We start from the raw sequence: 19,182 nt of genomic DNA on the forward strand, positions 1-19,182 counted from the left end.
TTGGTGATTGTATGCTAATCTAGTGAAGGCAGTACAGATTCATCAAATTATACATTTTCCCTTTTTAGAGCCAAAGAAGAAATAGGTTTGCATTGTAACAGTTAATGGCAGTAGCTGTGGTAAAAAACAAAAACTACTCAAGACGGTAAAGAGTGGGACAGTTTTTTTAAAACATTTTTTTCAGTACATTAATTTGACTACTTAGATGTAAGCCACAGTCAGTCTATCTTAGTGAAACTAGCCCCAGATGTTAAGGAACTCTGCAGCTGGAAATCGCATTGTGCTCTATGCATATGTCGATATGTGAAAGCGGGGTGTTATGAGACAGACATTTACAGTCCGCTGAGTAATTCCGTTCCAATTTGAATACCAATAATGAACCTGAAAGCACTCAGGTAACAAGCCGTGATGGTTTGTATCACAAGGTTATTTGAAGTCCACCTTCAACTTCACTCCACGTGGCGGTCTGGCCCCGAGGACAGATTCTGTTGGCAGTGAGAAGAAACCATCTGCTGCTGTTTAACCGTCCCATTAAAACACAGCACACATGGAAAAGAAAGCAAAGTGAGAATGTGAAGGTGTGTGTGTGTGTATTCATGTGTGTATGCAGGAGAGAAAAAGAGGCCGAGCCACAGACAACACAAAACAACCACTATCAGATCCTTTGAGTTTGCTTTTTACTCCAAGTGTTAAATGAAAAGAAAAAAAAAAAGATAACAGCCTATAGTAGAAATTTCAGTACACCCTGAAGCATTTTAAAAACATTTTTCTCTTACGAAACTCACATTTAGACACATGTAATTTGGTCGGACAACATCCTGCTGGATCCATTTTCAGCCACCTGATCTTTAAAAACCTTGAAACAGCAGCTCTTCTAGTTAATGATTGGCCACTGTGGGGAAAAGTGTGCACTTACACTGTTGACTCTTATCACTGCTGACCACAAAGCCAATGGAGCAGTATCTCTGAGGCTGACATTAATGGAGTGGACAGGGCTTTCGTTTAAAGAGACAGGTCAATTTCTTTTTGTCTGCTGTGGCTGAGATAGGGGGTGCAGGGAATCGCTGTTCACCCAGATGGATCTTTAATTCAGTGCAGATTGTGCAGTTTGCTTTAGCGTGATTGCAGGCTGTATTTATTGGCTTATAGAACAAACAATTACATGGAAAATGTGAAGTTAACTTCTCCATTATCTTTTCTCTCCATCTCCTGTCCTATCATAGCAACACTTGTTGAAGGTTGACCATTTGTAACACAACAATTGTCCTTCATGTACATTTATGGGTTTGACTAGCAGAGCGTTCCTGTCTTTCCCTTTTTTTAATTCAACATTTGTGTTTCTCTCTCTGCTTATTATCATAAGACTCACATTGCCTTCCCAAGGAGACTAGCCTCTGCACAGGCACATGAGCAGCCAGGTCAGAATCCCACCAGCTGTACTCTGGAGACAGCACGCAGGTTGGCCTGTGGTCAATCAGGTAGCGGTTCAGGTAGCTCTCCTCTAGGCCGCTGATTGTTATACTGTTAGCTTGGTCCTGAAGAATGAGCAAAGAACAAGCGCGAGCCAGTTTGTACATCTCAGATACCAGCCCGCCATAAAACTCAGAGGTGTAGTAATAGTCCCCTTCATCCTCCTCCACATAAGCTGATGATCCTTCGTCGACCTCATAGGGGAAAGCATTTCTTGGCATCCCAAAGAGTTCTGGGTGCAGTGTAGCCACCAGGTCTCCAAGGATTTCCTCTCTCACAGGAGCAACAAACTCCTGGTCAACATCGGCACAGAAGATGTAGTCAACCTCACTGTCAATTGGGTCTCTGATGGCATCGGCAAGCAGGGTCATTCGACGATGAGCCAACCTTTCCCACCCGGGTAACTCGGCAATAGGAACCACCTTCATCTCTCGCTCAGGCCCCAGCTCGACGGGGGGATCCAGAGTACGGGGATTATCTGTGAGAATGTAGTATGTGACCACCTGACCAGGAAGAAAGTGGGTTTCAGCTGAGGAGAGGAAACGCCTGATGAACTGGGCGTAAGTCCCCACCACGAGGGCCAGCAGACCTACGCGGAGTCCCCGTTGCACAAACTTAGCCCTGCGCCGGGCTGAGTTATGGTTGTCACCCCACACCAAAGGAGCACCCCACGGTGTCTCTGCAGGAGTTAGCGGTTCTGCTTCCTTGACCACTGCCATGTCTGTCACTTTTCTTACCCTGTCCATTCCCATGGGATGAAATATAGGATGAGCTGAGCGTACACTGAGAGCAGCTTTACGTCCATGAAGGTAGTCTAAGGAGGAAACACCAGAACTCTTTTAAACACTGACACTTTTTGTGAAGTACACAGCTGATCTTATATACTACTACTTTGTAACTTTTACCATGCGTGGAATATTTAGAGGAGATATTGATTTATGACAATCTGTTCCAAGTGAATCAAAATGCAAAAGCATATTTTTCTGTAGAGGTATGGTAATCAAAAGCATATGTTTTACTAAACACGCAGCTCAGTTGAGGTTACTGTAAAACTAGATGAGGTTCTACTGTATACTTTTCTAGGTGCATGCAGCGTCCTGACACAAAGAGGTCGAGCCGAACTTGTTATTCTGTGCACTTACAGATGATAAGACACAGGAGAAAACAGCACAGGAGTAGTTTTAGTCTGCTCACTCTAACCGGCCCTGTTTGAAAGACAAACACACAGCTACAGCGACTGGAAAAGACAATGACAGAGATTTACAAAGAAAGACAGCCAATACACAGAATTGCATCTGATAAAACTAACATTGTGTTGTATCATGTAACAGGGTTGAAACTTAATTTGTCCTCCTGGATATTTTGTTCACCTTTGAATAAAAATAAAACACTAGTTTTGGTTTTGGTGCGCCATTTTGCTTCACTCTATCCACGTCTACTTGTCTTAAAAGTAACTTGAGTTTTTAGCGTGTATGAATACAGCACAGATCAGTGAGAGTTCAAGCATAAAGAACCAGATATGAGAGGAGTCACAGAGGTGGAGCAGTGGTCATAGAGACTGCACTAACCTGATGACGCCTTGCAGAAAGGAAACGGTGCCATACTGTGACCTGCTGGTGGATAAACACGCAGAGCTTTTTTCCGAGGACACAATTTTTGTCGCTCTCTGTTGTTTCTCTATTGCTCGTTCCGACTCTTCCTGGAAATCTGCTGCTTAACTCACTGTTTTCCGTCAGTGATTTTTTTCCTCACTTTTCCCCATCTTTCTTTTTCTTTCTCTCTCTCTCTCTCTCTCGCTGCTTTTACAAAATTTTCTGCTCCCTTTTCTTCACATACCTTAGATCACGCTCCCCCTCTTGCATTATTCTTCAAGGCTTTTTGCAGTATTTTCTTCTGGAGAAATACCAAAGCAGCCAGATGTGAAGGAACAGAGGGAAATGGGAGGAGATAAGGGGAGGAGAGTAAGACACAAAACAAGGGAAAAAAACCCAAACATTATAAGGTAGCGTTACACAGACACTTCTTTCCTTCTGCCCATGCGTAGACAGTAAAGGTTCTCCAAATAAAAGGTTCTCAGCTTCATTTATACACCTCAAGTATTGCACAGATGAGAAAAACACACCGTATTATAGAGCAGGCATCAACAAGTTTTTTAAACCCTCTTTTACTCTTTTATTCCACAAGGTGGCAGTATTCAACATCAAATACAATTACTGAAGCTACTGCATGTCAAACACACTTCAGACGTTAGAAAGAGTATCATCCAGTAAGATCAATTATTGTCACTCTCATATAAATAAAAAGCAATTAAAGAGTTATTATAAAGTAACTCAACCAAATATCTGCTTATGGGTTTAATGCTTGTTTATGCAGTTTAGCACATAAATCTGGGCACTGTACATATGCAGCTCAGGGACCCCCTTTTCAGTGCAAATAACAGAGTAGTACTTATTAGGATAATCAGAACATCTATTTCATTTAAAACAAATTATACATTTTAGACGCCCAAAGTCAGATATTGCATGGAAATCTAATTTCCCTTCAGATCTTGTTTTCTCAGCTAATTGGGATTACTGTGTGAACCTTTCACTGTGAGATTTTTGGCCACAGAAACACAGAAATTATTTTTATTTCCAGTGCAGAGAGTGCTTTGGTCCTTACACTGAGAATGATCGCTATGTACATTTAAAATCACAGACAACTTACTAATACTACACAAATTCTTTCTAGTTGCAGATATAACATGTGTCTCAATTGTTAGTTACCTTTGATGAATAACTTTAACACAGGAAATAATATTAAAGAATAATATATCTAACTTTTGAAGCTTCTCTGTTGCTTGTGAGAACATTTTGAATTAGCATGCTCAAGTTTGCCAATTAGCACTAAACACTAAGAGTTTGAGTTTGGTTTTTTCATATAGCACATTTCTACTCAAGCACTCAAAGTGCTTTATACAATACATTTGCATTCACCTGTTTACACACACATTCACACAAGCACTTTTTTTCTAGATCTAAGTGCTTTCTGTCACATCGGGAGCAACTCGGGGTTCAATATCTTGCCCAAGGATACTTTGGCATGCATACTGGAATCAAACCACCAACCTTCCAATCACATGACCTGCTCTACCTCCTGAGCCACAGCCACCCCTGGTATGATTACAGGAGGAGACACAAACCCAGTGTCACAAGCTAATGTACTCTGGCATCTGCTGTGAAATCTGTGCCAAATCAAAGATGTTTCCCCTTGGAAAATAAGGGAGCACCTGAAAGTACTGACTTCAGTTGAAAAGGAAATTCATCAAGCGAGTCTTTGATTCATAAATGCCATAAATGCCTGTACTGGTAACTATTTATGTATGTTTGCACTGTAGGCCTATTGCTTAAATTTCTTCACAACCCGCTGAAATTGTAACTGAGCATCAGAATAGGGAAGAAAGGGGATTTAAGTGACTTTGAATGTGGCAGACGGGTTGGTCTCATTATTTCAGAAACTGCAGATCTACTTGGATTTTCCTGCAAAACCATCTCTGGAGTGAAAATATCCAGCGAGTGGCAGTTCTCTGGATAAAAATCCCTTGTTGATGCCAGAAGCCAGAGGAGAATGGCCCAATTGCTTTAGAGCTGATAGGAGGGCAACAGTCACGCAAATAAGTGCTCATTACAACCAATGTGTGCAGAAGATCATCTCTGAATGCACAGCACGTTACACCTTAAAGCAGACTGGCTACAGCAGCAGAAAACCAGTCCTGTTAGAGGCTACAATTCACACGGGCTCACCAAAATTTGACAATAATAGATTGGAGTGTCATGGTCCTCGTTCAGTTTCCCAGTGTTTTTGAACTTTCTTGTTGTTTAAATATTCTATTGATTCTTGTTTCATGTGTTCTCTCTTTAGTGTACTTAGTTTGTTCCTGGTTCCCATCACTTTAGGTTATTTCCTCCCTCTGTATTCCCTTCCTCTTGTGTTAAAACTGTTACTCGTGTATCCATGTCTTCCCCATTTAGTTATTACTTTTCCTGTTTTACTTTGAGAGCTGGTGCTCCTTGTGCTTTGCTTTTAGTTTTGTTTCCTGTGTCTTGTCTGCAGTGATTCAGTCAGCTGTGTCTTGTCCTCCCCTAATTTCCCTTCTGTGTATTTATTGTCTCAGTCTCCCCTTGTCCCTTGTCAGAACATCTGTTTATGCTCCTGCCTGTGCCCCTGCCTTAATCCCTGTTTATGTCCCTGTTTGCCTTCCCAATGTTCCGTAGCTCTAGTGTGTTCTCTAGTTTTAAGGTTTCAGTAGTTGATCATTTTTGTTCCCAGTTATATCTTTTGTTTCACGTATATTGTACCTGCTATCATCCTACAATAAACGGTTCACTTTAGGTTCACCTCAGTTGCCTTCTGCGTGTCTGCACTTGGGTTCTCCCTCCTTGCGCTTCAATTCATGACATGGAGCAACATTGTTTGGTCTGAGTCTTGTCTTGAAGCATGTCCATCCCTTTATGACCAGTGTACACATCTTCTGATGATGGCATGTCACAAAGCTCGGCTCATTTCAAACTGGGTTCTTAAACATGACAGTGAGTTCACTGTACTCAATTGGCCTCTATAGTCACCAGATCTCAATCCAGTAAAGCATGTGGGGTGTGGCGGGATGGAAGAGTGGCATCATGGATGTGCAGCAGACAAATCTGCGGCAACTGTGTGATGCTATCATGTCAGTATGGACCAAAATGTGTGAGGAATGTTTCCAGCAACTTGTTGAATTAAAGCAGCTTAGAAGGCAAAAGGAGATCCAACCTGGTATTAGCAAGGCGGACCAAACATAGTACCAGAAACTCAAACAGACTCAAGAAGTTACTTTGCAGTTTATTACGATAAATTATTATTATTTTTTTATACACCCATACAGAAATTGCAACATAATATTGGTTTGTGTAAACAACTTTGGACTGAATTCTCAGTCAAAAACAAAAACATAAAGGAAACAGCACAGGCTACACTAAAGAATGGCTAAATTACAGGGTGCATGTGAAGCATTTTTCCAAACATCATCTTTTTCCTGTCACTGTGTTGGCAGAGAAGTGGGGCAGGCAGCTCCAAGCTGGACGATAGAGACTCTGCGTAGAGACTTCATAGCTATTCATGTCATAAACACTTAAATTAGCATCTTTAAACCAACTTACACCATATGGAAATGAGTAGGCCCATGTATTACAGCAGATATTAAGGCGTTCAACATGAATGTGCTTAAGAGTTGTACTGCAGAGCCTCTATTCTACACAGCTTCTGGTCAGTTTCTGAAATGTAATAGATGAAATAATATCGTATGACACCCGACAAGTGGTTCATATGCAAATAATGTGTCCAGGATTCACAGAACTGTTTGAAGTTGGCATATTACAAAATATGAATAAACAACATTTTGCACAATTGTTGTAGCTTTGTAAGAGCAGGATTCTGGCAGTGCTCATCTGTAGCAATTATAACTGTGTCACGAGAAAATAAATAGTTAAAGACTTTGAGACTCTATATATTATATCATAACCTATATGGTATCCATAGAAAAATATTTAATTTAATGCAGCATTATACAAAATTAGACAAATTGCACAAGAAGATTCTGTAATTCGTTCCAACTGAAAAGCTTTCCAGTGCTCTTTTAGTCATTTGCTACTATCAAGGTTTTTTTTTTTTTAATGTTTTCTATTTTTAATGCTTTGTTAGTAATATTGTATCATTTTTAATCATTTTATAGTAAATAATCTGTCCCACTAAATATACTGCAGTTCTCTAAATACCTTGAAAAGTCCTCTCTTGAGCTTCGCTGACACCCTGAGAATAGATCTTTTGTTGACACTTTTAAACCTTTTCAAATGACTAATCAAGGTAAAATTTAGTTTCATTTTCCATTGCAGGCTGAATTGAATTCAGTGACTTTATGTCATTTTATTAAGATCGATTTGTCCTCTATGGTAAATAAAGGAAGCTATAGTGTGAAAGACACTCACATAAACCATCTACAGTAGGACTTCTGACAAATGCCCCAAAAAAACCCAAAGAGAAATTTGATTTTTGAATTCAAATGTAGAGATTTTAGATGTCAAGTGATTTCAAATCCATTTTACATTATCTGTCTCTAAATAATATATAGATAATATATAGATACTATTACAAAACTTAGATTCTAAAGGTGGCATGCTTCAGCGGGCAGTAAAGAGATGAAAGAAAAGGCTACCATCAACCCCATCACCGCCACCAACCCCACTTTTCTTCTGATTTAAATGATTTTATACTTTCACTACATGGAGATATAGCAGAGATGGTTTAAATAAGCCCATATTTTGAATCACATTTGGACATTTTGCACTGAATGAAGGAATTAAAATGTTGGTTTACAAAAGTTGACTGGCAAATCAAGGTTAATAGGTCAGATATGCAGCATTTTGGGGGAACAAACAGAACAGGAAGAGTTCTCTTTTTCTGAATCTTCACTTCTCCTCTCCCAGTGCCTGGTCTCAGCCTTCTTTTTTTCAGTCTCTTCCACTTGGATCTCCTCACTGTTCTGCCAGATGTTCACTTGCGATTATCATCGAGCATCTCAAACAGGGCCTGTAGCAGACGGTCATCTCTGTGCCTGTACGGCTTGGTGCTATAGAAGCCGTCACTGTAATCATTGTAGACGCTGTCCTCAGGGCTCATGTACTTGTTGATCATGTCCAAAGCCTGGTACAGCTTCTGAGGTGGGAGTCTTGTAGCAGAAGGAGAGAAGCTCTGGCCTAGCTGCTGCTGCTGCTGCTTCCTCCAGGTCCTGGCTACGGGCTGAGGCTGCTGTAGTGCCGGGGTCTGCCGGTTGAAGGCCGTCTGCAGGAGACGCAGCAGAGCCAGCGATGGAGAGGAGGGTGAAACTGATGCTTTTTTGGGCTCCTTCTCGGGATTAGAAGGGGGAGAGGCTTGAGCATTCTCAGTCTTCTGAGGTTGGTGGGCCTGTGTTGGCTCCTGTAGCAGCAGGAGAAAGAGTGAGGAGACGAGCCATTAGATCATGACAGTAACTGTCATACCAGAATAATCCTGCGAAAGTGAATCTAAGGTTTTGGTTTTCGTGGAGCAGAAAATGTTTTTTAAAAAAATTGCAGATATGGACAAGATGCCTGCATCACTGGATTGCAGACGTAGTCAGTTTAGCATCCAAACCTTTGCAGGCATTCACCTTCAGTTTTAAATTATACTAGACTTGTACTCACCTCCATCATGTCATCCATATGTTCTACACCACGACGGTCATTCTGCACAGCATTGTAAGGAATGTACACTCGAGGTTTCTTCATGTGCTCTGGTTTCTCTGATGTTCCATGAAGGATCAGCTTCCAGTTCAGAATCCGACCCTTGTTCTCCATATGACCAGACTGTGAAAGGGAATAAGGTTGGTTTGAAAAAACATATATAACATATAAAAAAACCCCAACATTTTGGCTTACAATTTCAACAAATTAATATACGCAACAGTGAAAATTATATTTGGACTACATGTATTTTTCATCATAATATACATATATATGTATAACTCACAGTATCTGTGATTTTTAGGGTCCATGTACCGGCAGGGTCCTCTCCCCATGTGTGGACAGACATGAAGTCCCAGTTTCTGAAGCCGTTAGAGGATGTGTCCCTCTCTCGCTCTGCCAGCAGCACTGTGCTGGTGCCTGAGGGAAAATCCAAAGGGATTATTTGAGAGCTTTGTCATTTTGCTCGCGTGTTTATTTGTGTTTGTGTGCATGTCTCTAACCAGCTGGAGAGGTGAGTGTGATGTGCAGGTCCCCCCTCCTGGTATATTCAATGCTCGCCTCCACCTGCACATGCTCCAGTGAGCGGATAGTGTTGTCCTGCCCTGCGCAGGCTTTTGTTGGAATCTCTATAGTGATCTCCCCTGTTGCTTTTAGTTCCCTGTGGGATGCATTAAAATAGCAGTGAATAAGACAATAAACAACTCCTCGTGACAACACAAATTGATTGTATATGACATTTTCTCATTTTTTTGGGTAGGTCTGATTTAAAAAAACAAAAACACCCCACTGCCATTGCATATTACTGTATAGTCAATGCAGACAATCAGAAGCACATATAAAATGCATATGCAGCTCTGGAAACCTTTGCTTATTCATTTGCAAAAACAGCTAATCCCCATCTCTCCCAGACATGAATGAAAGGATTTCTGTGTTCAAGCTGGCATAAAGCTGGAGGGGGTTGTAGCCCACTAAGCATTGATGGAAATGTAAAGCTAAATCCCTGGGATTAAACATGGATGTTTCGAGGTAATGGGGAAACTGGGTGCTATTGAGTCTCATAATCCAAAGCAAATTGCAGAACGGACACTTTCAGGAAGACACAGATCAGCTGACCTTGGCTGCTCTTGGTGTTACAGTGTGATATCTATCTATCTATCTATCTATCTATCTATCTATCTATCTATCTATCTATCTATCTATCTATCTATCTATCTATATATATATATATATATATATATATATATATATATATATATATATATATATATATATGGTTATTTAATCCCACTGTTTACCAAACAGTAATTACACTCACTTTCATAGTTGAGGACTGACATAAAATTCAAAAGACTAGCTTTAATTCATTTTCATTGCAAAGAAATCTCCTGCGTTTGGGCTTAAGACTTAATATTCTCATGACTCGAATCAAAAAGCAACAGATGCGTCTTTAATAACACAGATGGTTTTGTCTGTTTGCTTTGTTGGATTCAAAATGTCAGGGCAAAATGAAACAAAGCTTTCTCTCTCTATCTAAAATTAGATACTTTTTCAAAATGAGTGTTGGATTGTGTCATGGATTTAATTGTGATCGTGTTCGGTATATACTAGTTACAACCTCATGTATGAGAGTGCCAGAAGTGTGCACATTTTATTATACAGCTAATATAGATACATATCCTCTCCTATTGCTGTCATTAATTTGGAAAAATAAAAGTATATATAAAATTTTTACGCACCTTGGCTGAAAAGAATCATCCCTGACAATACACTGCTTCTTCTCTGGCACATGCTTCCAAGTGGCCTGGTCAGCAAGGTCCACCAAGGCTTTGGCATTGAGAAGGCCGAAGCCAAAGCGACTGTTGACCATCAGCCCTGCTCCGTTCCTCTTCCAGCCAGGGTTATTGGCCAAAGGATCAAACTCTGAGGTCCAGACCACAATGTGCTGCAGGTCTCTCCAGGTAAGGTCAGGACTGAGCATCAAGATGGACAAGGAGGCAGATTAGTAAGTATTTAATAATATAGTAATACTTACGCTGTCACATGGCATGAATATATTTTAAATGATATCAAATAATATTGTGTACTTTTGTTCCAGTGCCAGGGCAAATATTCCAGCAGCCAGTGGGGCAGAAGCTGAAGTTCCAGTGTGAGTCTGAGTGCACTCATTATGCAGATCAGCACTCGTCTGAAACAAAGTGAACAAATAACCATAAGATGACCTTATATATGGCAAAACAAAATGCAGACACAATCAGGTGTAGTTACATACAATCCTCTGGTCAGTGTAGTCTCCACTGCTGTACGCTGTAGCCAGAGTGGAGGAGCACTTCTCAGCGTACCACGGGGACAGGCCCTGCTGGGAGGCACTGCTGATTGAGACAGTGTAGATGCTGTCTGTGTAGCCGTCACAGTCACAGTTATCGCCCTGGCGGCCGCCATTACCTGATGCCCAAACAAAGATAGAGCCTTTCCCGCCACGGCCCTACAAAAGGCATGAAAAAGAAAAGAAAATGTTGCATGCTCTGTTGTATGAGACACTGCCTTGATTGTCTTCAATCACCTTCTCTTTCTGCTGCACATAACAACTCCCATTAGGAATGTCAAATGAGTAAAAGCTACCAATTTACCTTCTGAATGCCATATTCAAAAGCTTTCTGTGCCAGACGACCAGGGCCCTCCACTGTTTTCCCATCATCGTTAGGTCCCCAGCTGGCACTGTAGATGTCCACATGGTCCGGATTGAACCCAATAGAGCTCGCCTCGATGGCATCAGTCACAATCCCATCCAGCATACGAATACCTGAGCAGAGAGAGACGGGAAGGTTAGAGCACAGTGTCCAAACTATTGGGCTCACTATTGGTTCAGTTCAGGCTATTAATTAGGGTTGAATTAAAACAAAGAAAGAAACGTAAAGTTTTTTACTTATTTTGCTATAAATACAACTCTTCTCATTAGGGGCAGATTTCAAAGATGCTACTGCTTTTAGGAGCCCATTATTTATTTGTTTGCCTTAATATGCAAATCGTTGTTTCAGTGGATTGGAGCTCAGTAATTTTGGAGATTGACATTATGCAACCATCTGGTGTCAAAATCAGGCCTCCATTAGGAAGTCTTTCCTCCACACATGCTTAAAATAAAACAAAAACAACAAACCCCCGGACATGCAGCCAGATTATCTAAAATCAATATTTCCATCAATTTTTGCTCTTTTGTATCCTGGTTAAAAACACTAAAAAGAAGAGGGGTTGCTGCACAGTGGTAAACGTCCCAACTTTTTTGAGATGTGTTGCTGTCATCAAATTTTTATTTACTGTTTTCGGTACAAGTATCTATTTTACACACAAAGCTAAAGATGCTGTATGATGTGGTTCCACAGAATAAATATGCATAGTTAAAGCTGAGCTGGGCAACATGTTTCTGCTGTCACTGGACAAAAATCCTTAATCTCTCAACATAGTGTAGCTTTACGAAATCTAAAGAGCCAAAAATAAATAAATAAGTAAAAAATAAAAAGCCCAAATAGGATACAGTGTGCACAAAGGGTGAAAGATTTTAATCTGGAAGGATGATGTTTGAATCCTACGTGTAAAAAAAATGTCAACACTTGGCACTCATGAACCTTGTCCCCTCTCTTAGAGGGGAGAGCTGCAGGAGGAGGAGGAGGCGCTCTACAATCCCCCCCCCCCCCCCCCCCCCCCCCCTACAGCAGAACAGAACAAAGCTCTTACCTCCAACCTTCGAGTTGTAGGCCACTCCAACTCCACATTTATTGTTGTCCGCCTGCATAGCAATCTCCCCAGCACACCTAGTGCCATGCCTGAGAAGAAACGACACGCTTGATTGACAACCAAGAAAGAAAAAAAAACCTCTCTATTTTGTAGAAAATAATGCAGGAAGTGGTTATTTGAACTGTTATTTAATTTGTTATTTTAAAGAAAGCAAACTCATTACTTGAGCCCACTACCTTGTTTAGTTACATAACCTATCTCATTGAATTTCATATTTAGAGCAGAAGCTACTGTTTGTGATGACAGGGTCATCTGCATCATCTGAAAACAGAGGTGTTTTTTGTTTGATTGCCTCTTATTCACCCAGGAGGCTTTGAACTGGATTGGAGTATCCTGATAACAATGGAGCTCGGGGTTGTTGGCAGAGAGTAAAGTGTGTGGACGTGCATGTGTGTGTGGCAGCTGGCAGAGCATAGATCGTTAACCTTAACAGGAATAAAGTGAGCTCCAGTGTGAGGACTCTTTTCCAATTTTCTTGCACTTACCTGAAGCATCTGCAGAAATACTCTGTTTATGGAAAGGCTTTACTTGTTACTACACCAGAGGCAGAATTGTTTCTATTTTATTAAAAAAAAAAAAAAAAAAAAAAGACAGGTTAGGTTATGAGAATATTACTATGCTAAAACATACTTGTTTTCATTGGTGGAGTCATATCTGGGAAAAGGGTCGGGATCATTGTCGTTGAAATCATAGCTGGCTGCTGGATCCTGTACGAGTGACAAAGGAAAACAGTTAGGGAACATCATTTCATTCCCATCATTTTTCTGTATTGTACAACCACAGTCAATTAAACAAATTATTCTCCTATTAAAAGAGAAGTCAAACTGAGCTGTTTTAGGTGCTTTTCAGCTTCTGGTTCATAGTAACAGCTTTAACGTCTGTGATTGTCGTCTTAAAATTGACAGCCATTAAGGAATGCAAATGCATGCCGCTCATGTGCCCAAAATGTTGAGGATGAGCATCTCGCTTGATTGATCCTCGTTGATTAACCATTGTTAACTTGATTACAGCGGGAGCTGTTTCCATCAGCCCTGTGGATGACCCCTGTCATACATCATTTGTCTTCTTCCCTCCCTCAGTCCCTCTCTCTTCCGCCTTCATTCTTTTGCTGTAGCCATGCAGTTGGTGCTCGCTTCTCAGCGCAGCAGCACTGTTTGAAACCAAACCACAGATGGAGCTTTTAGAGTTCTTCTCAACATGAGAAACCATGCCAAATTGAAACCTCTTTGAGCTTCTGTTCAGTCATCCTCGCTCTCATCAGCTCGTAATTACGAGACAGTCAAAACATTCATGGAGGAACGACAAATGTTTTCAAATGTTGCATCCGCGAGTGTAGTCACTCACAGTGAAACCGTCATCACAGTTAAATGCCCATTTTGCATCTAGAAATGAAAACTCATAAATCTCCTCTGAGATAGACATTATCATATAGATGATTTAATACGGCCTTTATGAATTGCCTTGCAAGGTGTCACCAGCAGCGTTGCTATGGCAACGACAGACCCAGACTACGGAGGCTGTCTCCATGGAAACGGTGTCTTACGTAGTTGGAGTAGATGTCTGTGTGGTTCCACTCCAGCCCATCATCGAGAACAGTGATGACCACTCCTTTCCCTGTGATGCCTTTCTGCCACACGGGGATCACGTGGAGGTCGAGCTTCGGCAGCGAGGAGGACGTCCGCGTGTCTTGCTGGAAGACAGGGACAGCATAAAAAAATTACACGTGTAATTTCAAGCCAGATTATGTGAGAAATATCTATGACCACCTCATTAAGTCAGGCTTTTAAAGTGTTATCGTATAAGGGTCAGCCAAAGTCCTTCGGTCTCCTGGTTCTTCCACTGACCTTTACAGAAATTCATTACTGAACTGGCGGCGTTTCCTTTGTTACTTCACTCTCACTGTTTGGCCACTTGAAAGCAGATTGCTACAAGAAGGTCATATAATTCAGGCTTTTGTGTTTTGAAACACAGCAACTCTGCTGATTAGCCTAACCCTCAAAATACCTAACAACATCTAGAGATGAAGAGCATTTCAACATACAGTTTTTCTTCCTCAACACACATTCAATCCCCCTGTCAGATTATTTAGAAATCCAGCTCTGAGGCTATATAATATTACACAGTGTGGAGTGCACCAAGCCTGTTTTAAATGGAAAATCAGCAGGGGGTGGGCGAGAGGGAGCAGGGCTGAAGCCTGTTTGCTCTGGGAAGAGTATGATTCAGAGCTGGAGACAGTTAAGCCTAAAAAAGAACTCTGCTCTTTTGCTCTTTGTGCATTATGCAGAGACACTGCAGAACGCCACCCCAAGATGTGACTCATCCCTGTGATACCCCCCCCCCCCCCCCCCCCCCCCCCCCAACCACAACCACCACCACCACCAACAACAACAACTTCCACCTCAGTTCCATGTTTTTATTCCATCCTCTCACTTCTTGTACCTCTCTGTCTCTCTCTCTGGATCATCGGTTTCAACTGACAGTGAATAGAACTCAAATCTCAGTATAAATACACAACGACTGTCACACTTTTACACAATATTTTTCACTTGCAGTTTGTCAGAATGGCTTGCACACCCAGAATAGCACATAGCTACACACTGCATGTTTTAGTGTGACCAAAATGACTCACTTGTTGATGCTGATAGTAGCTGAGGGGGTCTTTCAGTGGTCCGCCATGCAGTGATTTTAATGGTAAACACAGCTTTAGCTTTCTCAAGTCTCTCCGCACTGATCACATATATAATAAGAACACCCAAGCCAGAGAACAAAGATTTCCTGATGCATAATTAATATGGACTGACACATGAACACACATGCACACACACACACACACACACACACGCACACATGCAGACAGGAGGAATTTCAGGCTACAAGCATGAGTCACTCTCTGATTAAATTCAGGCAGTCACCCACTCACGACAGATAACGACACTCATCCCTGCTCTCCTCCTCTGCCATTATGCTGGCCTCTGCTTCTGCCACACAGCTCCACCTCAACTCCAGCATCAGTCATCATCAAATCTTGTAACCTGTCGCACCTCTTTGCTTTAACCACATACTGAAACCTTCTATTACCATTCAGTGCTCTTTTTTGCTTATTATATATGTGTGTGTGTGTGTGTGTGCCTGCGTGTGTGTGTGCGTGTGTGTGCATTCGTGTGTGTGTGTGTGTGTGTGTGTGTGTGTGTGTATGTGTGTAGCTAAAAAAAAAATACTATAATGCCTGAGACCATTGTTTTGTTTTTGTCCGTGCTGAGTGGAGAAAGTGAATAAATCATGATGCTTGAGGAGAAATAACTTGTGGGCTGTGCAGTAACAGAGACATGGGCTGATGTGGAAATACACTAAGTGGCACTTTAAGGCCAATTCCATTAGTGCCATCATCCCTCATCGGCAAAAATGATTCATCTCAATTTGTTTCCTTATTCTGCACAACCGTGTGACTCATGTTCAGTTAGTGCAGGTGCAAAAAAGTCGAGACCGAGTGTAATGCGTATCTCTTTCTCTCGAGTTCTTTCACCCTAAATGCACACAGAAGCACTTATGCAACACATGGTTATATAGCCATTTTGACAGAGGATAGTAGGTAAAGTCAGTTTTGCTAATCACTTTAATGTAAGGGGTATGGTTGGTTAATTATTACGATCAGTGACATCTGTGTTTACCTACTTTATCATGTTAAAAGGTCTGTACTGAAAACTGTTTCTTTTTTCCCTTTTGGGTTTAAATCAGTAGCAGCTGCTCAGTTAATCAGTTAAAATTAACAAAATAAGTCTGAAAAATTCATTTTTCGTTTTGAAGGAAAGCTGAATTTCGTCCAGTCAAAATGTGTCTTATTTAATGTATTTTGTGTCTTTTTTTAATTATATTTTAGTGTTCTGAAAAGCTTATAAGAATATATGCAGCCATAAAAGAAACCATTTTGCATTCAACCATGGTTTAAGTGTATCCATGTATGCCCATTACATGAATATGTGAATATGGCAGTAATGAAATTGTAAAGGGATGTACAGCTGTGACAAGCTACTGTTCTATGCTACTACTTGGCCTCAAAAGGCTAAAACATCCAATTCAGGGTAAATTGAGACCTAATGCTTGTGCCATCCTACTGGATTATAGTCTCTCCATCCCTCTGATCTACACAAGGGACTGGATAACCAATTAAGCAAATTGCTCCTTTGGCAAGAACTGCTTGATAGCATGGTATTGTTTCACTGTTGTCATGTTTGTCTCTACTCTTTGGACAGAGGTTATGGGGGGAAAAACGGAAGTATTTGCTGTTTGTTTTGCAGCCCAGAGAGCCAAAATTTTGAGCATGTTCATTAATTAATCTCCCTCTCAAAGCATGAGGGCCCTGTGAGGACATTGTCAGGAGCTGTCCAGCACTCACAGGGCTTTGGTATATATGTCTCATGGGTAGACAGATCGAGTGCATGCAAACAGAAGGCCAAACCAGACCTAAAGTACACAACATATGACTTGTAGAGTGCATGCCAACCCAGATCTGGGATTTAAAGCACTCTAGTGAGTGAAAAAATGTTCCAGTGTTTTGTACTTTGAGGCTCAATTCAGTGTTACATGCTTTTTAAGCTGTGTTCAAGCCTTGTTGGGGACTCACCAGGTACCACTGCTGGTTCCACATGGGATCATCGAAAAGCTTGTCCACCGGGCAGTCCCTGCACTCCCTGAGGGACGCTCGTTTGGTGCGCCGTTTCTCATACTGCTGTTCAGCCCACAACACCTACACATATACAGATAGATGATGGCATTTGATTTATTTCTCAGTATTTAAAGGTGAGACAGGATAAAGACAGTCGTTAAATAAGATATCACTCACCCGATCATCCTCCGACAGCTGCCTGGTGATGTGGTCGGAGCTGCGTTTCATTCTGCGAGGATGGCTGCGGTGTTTGAACAAGAAATGGTCTTCCAGGGCCCCAATCTGAAGAGAAGAAGGCAAGATGTGAGATAGGAGTGATAGTTTATTTTGCTTGTGATACAGTGTGTGTACAGGTTTAATTTGCAATGATTCCAACTGGAGACAAATAAAACACAATGCCTGCATAAAAATGGCATACAGCTGTGGAAGCTAACATTTGGATACATTACACCAATCTTTAAGGTTTTTAAAGCATGTATTAATCACATAAGTACTACTCCATGTCTGACTCAATCACATTTATTTTCAAACAAGGATGGATGTATTTATTTTAAACTTCTGTGGACAAATTTATTGAATGCACATAGTAAAAAATTATACTTTAAATTAATTACACCTGGAAGATGAGTCAATCATGGACCATTGCTGTTCTTAGTGATTGACTAAGGCAGAGCTATGCAAACAACAAAGAAATTTATAATTCAGACTTGATTGTAATATGTTTTCATAAGTCTGAATTAGTCAGCCTCCAATACCAGGAAAAGCAGGGACGCATCTAACGGGGAAATTAAGACCAGACCCCCAGGTATCAGCTATCAGAAGTATGTAAACAGTGAGTCATAGTGAGTCATATTAAATAATTTTCCTATAATTTCCCGGGTTGATGAAAATGCAGTGTGTGCTTTAGGGCAATCACAAAACCAATAAGCTTCCAATCTAATCTTACCAAGAAAAACAGAATAGCTGATAGAGCTGGCCTGCTGTTCAAACACAACCCACAGCCTATACTGTAGGCACCGTGCTTAATTAGCGTATCATGAGCCATTCGACCAACTGCTTTAGGTTTGCTGATTGTTAAATTTTGTTATTTAAAATGTTTGTTAGTTAAAATGAGCCTGCAAAAATATTGTACTGGTTCCACGGTTCCTTCTTGTCATGCCAAAATCCGAAAACTGCCAATACACAGTTTATTTTAGACTCCTTCATGCCTGCTAATGCTGGGCGTTGGTGCCTACCTGTCGGACCAGTTCGTAGCCCAGCTCTCTGGCGATCGCCTCCGCAGCGGACACTCCGCCTGGGATCTCCACTGCCCACTCGTTCAGGTACTGTCTGTCCCCGTAAGAAAACTCCAGCGACCGGGGAAACACAGAACAGAGGACGGCAAAAACACAGCACATCACCGCCGGACGACATCTCACTTCCATGTCAGAGAAAATTCAACCAGAGAAGAAAATATTTACAAAGAGCTTTGATTTCCTCCAATGAAAAAAACAGCCCCCAAACTCCAAGATACGAATGTCGTGTAGTGATAACAAATAAAGCTTCTTTATTTTTATTTTTTAAGTTAATTCTTGAAGAAACCGCTGGCTGAGATGGAGGGAGATTGAAACTGCGCGTTATTGGTCCGCCAAGGAGAGGAAATACTGGTGATGGGGAGGGCTGGCTTGTGCGCTGCATGGGTGTGCGTGTGGTCGGAATGGGGAGGGAGGGCGGCGAGGTGATACCACGTCAAATTACTGGTGCTCTGACGTCAGTTTGGCGTCTACCTTTGGTGGGATATGAGTGCAAGTCTCAGAGGGTGTAACTCAAAAAAAGGAGGGGGGGATCGGACTAAAAATATCTCACAGTTTTTTTTTTCCCTAGAGGAAGAGAAGGAAGAGGAAAAGGAGACACCGGGAAGAAAACAACCATAACAGAAGTCTTCTATAATCCCTTTAAGATGGCTCACTTACTGATGTTTATTCTTATGAGGCGAATGTCCCCGCA

General features: G+C 41.3%; 2 protein-coding genes across 3 annotated transcripts; both read right to left on the reverse strand.

The window, feature by feature from the left end:
• Positions 1-672: 672 nt before the first annotated feature.
• Positions 673-3,422, reverse strand: LOC115780608 (globoside alpha-1,3-N-acetylgalactosaminyltransferase 1-like). Of its 2 annotated transcripts, none has more exons than XM_030729885.1 (3): positions 3,039-3,422; positions 2,613-2,675; positions 673-2,284 (listed from the first exon to the last, which is right to left on the reverse strand). In XM_030729885.1, exons 1-3 carry the CDS (start codon positions 3,070-3,072, stop codon positions 1,326-1,328), a joined length of 1,056 nt encoding a protein of 351 aa, XP_030585745.1. In that variant the 5' UTR covers positions 3,073-3,422; the 3' UTR covers positions 673-1,325. The 2 variants fall into 2 exon arrangements, with proteins under 2 accessions (XP_030585745.1, XP_030585746.1); XM_030729886.1 differs by having other exon boundaries at positions 3,307-3,395.
• A 2,893-nt stretch (positions 3,423-6,315) lies between these two features.
• pcsk1 (proprotein convertase subtilisin/kexin type 1) lies at positions 6,316-18,847 on the reverse strand. Its single transcript, XM_030729342.1, has 14 exons — positions 18,432-18,847; positions 17,374-17,478; positions 17,155-17,277; positions 14,077-14,223; positions 13,164-13,240; positions 12,474-12,562; positions 11,372-11,544; positions 11,014-11,226; positions 10,829-10,929; positions 10,481-10,714; positions 9,245-9,402; positions 9,028-9,161; positions 8,703-8,864; positions 6,316-8,457 (listed from the first exon to the last, which is right to left on the reverse strand). The coding sequence occupies exons 1-14, from the start codon at positions 18,618-18,620 to the stop codon at positions 8,035-8,037; spliced, it is 2,328 nt and encodes a 775-aa protein (XP_030585202.1). The 5' UTR covers positions 18,621-18,847; the 3' UTR covers positions 6,316-8,034.
• Between the last annotated feature and the right edge of the window lie 335 nt (positions 18,848-19,182).

Source organism: Archocentrus centrarchus, chromosome 5 (genome assembly GCF_007364275.1).
Source record: "Archocentrus centrarchus isolate MPI-CPG fArcCen1 chromosome 5, fArcCen1, whole genome shotgun sequence".
In the NCBI taxonomy this organism is placed as follows: Eukaryota; Metazoa; Chordata; class Actinopteri; order Cichliformes; family Cichlidae; genus Archocentrus; species Archocentrus centrarchus.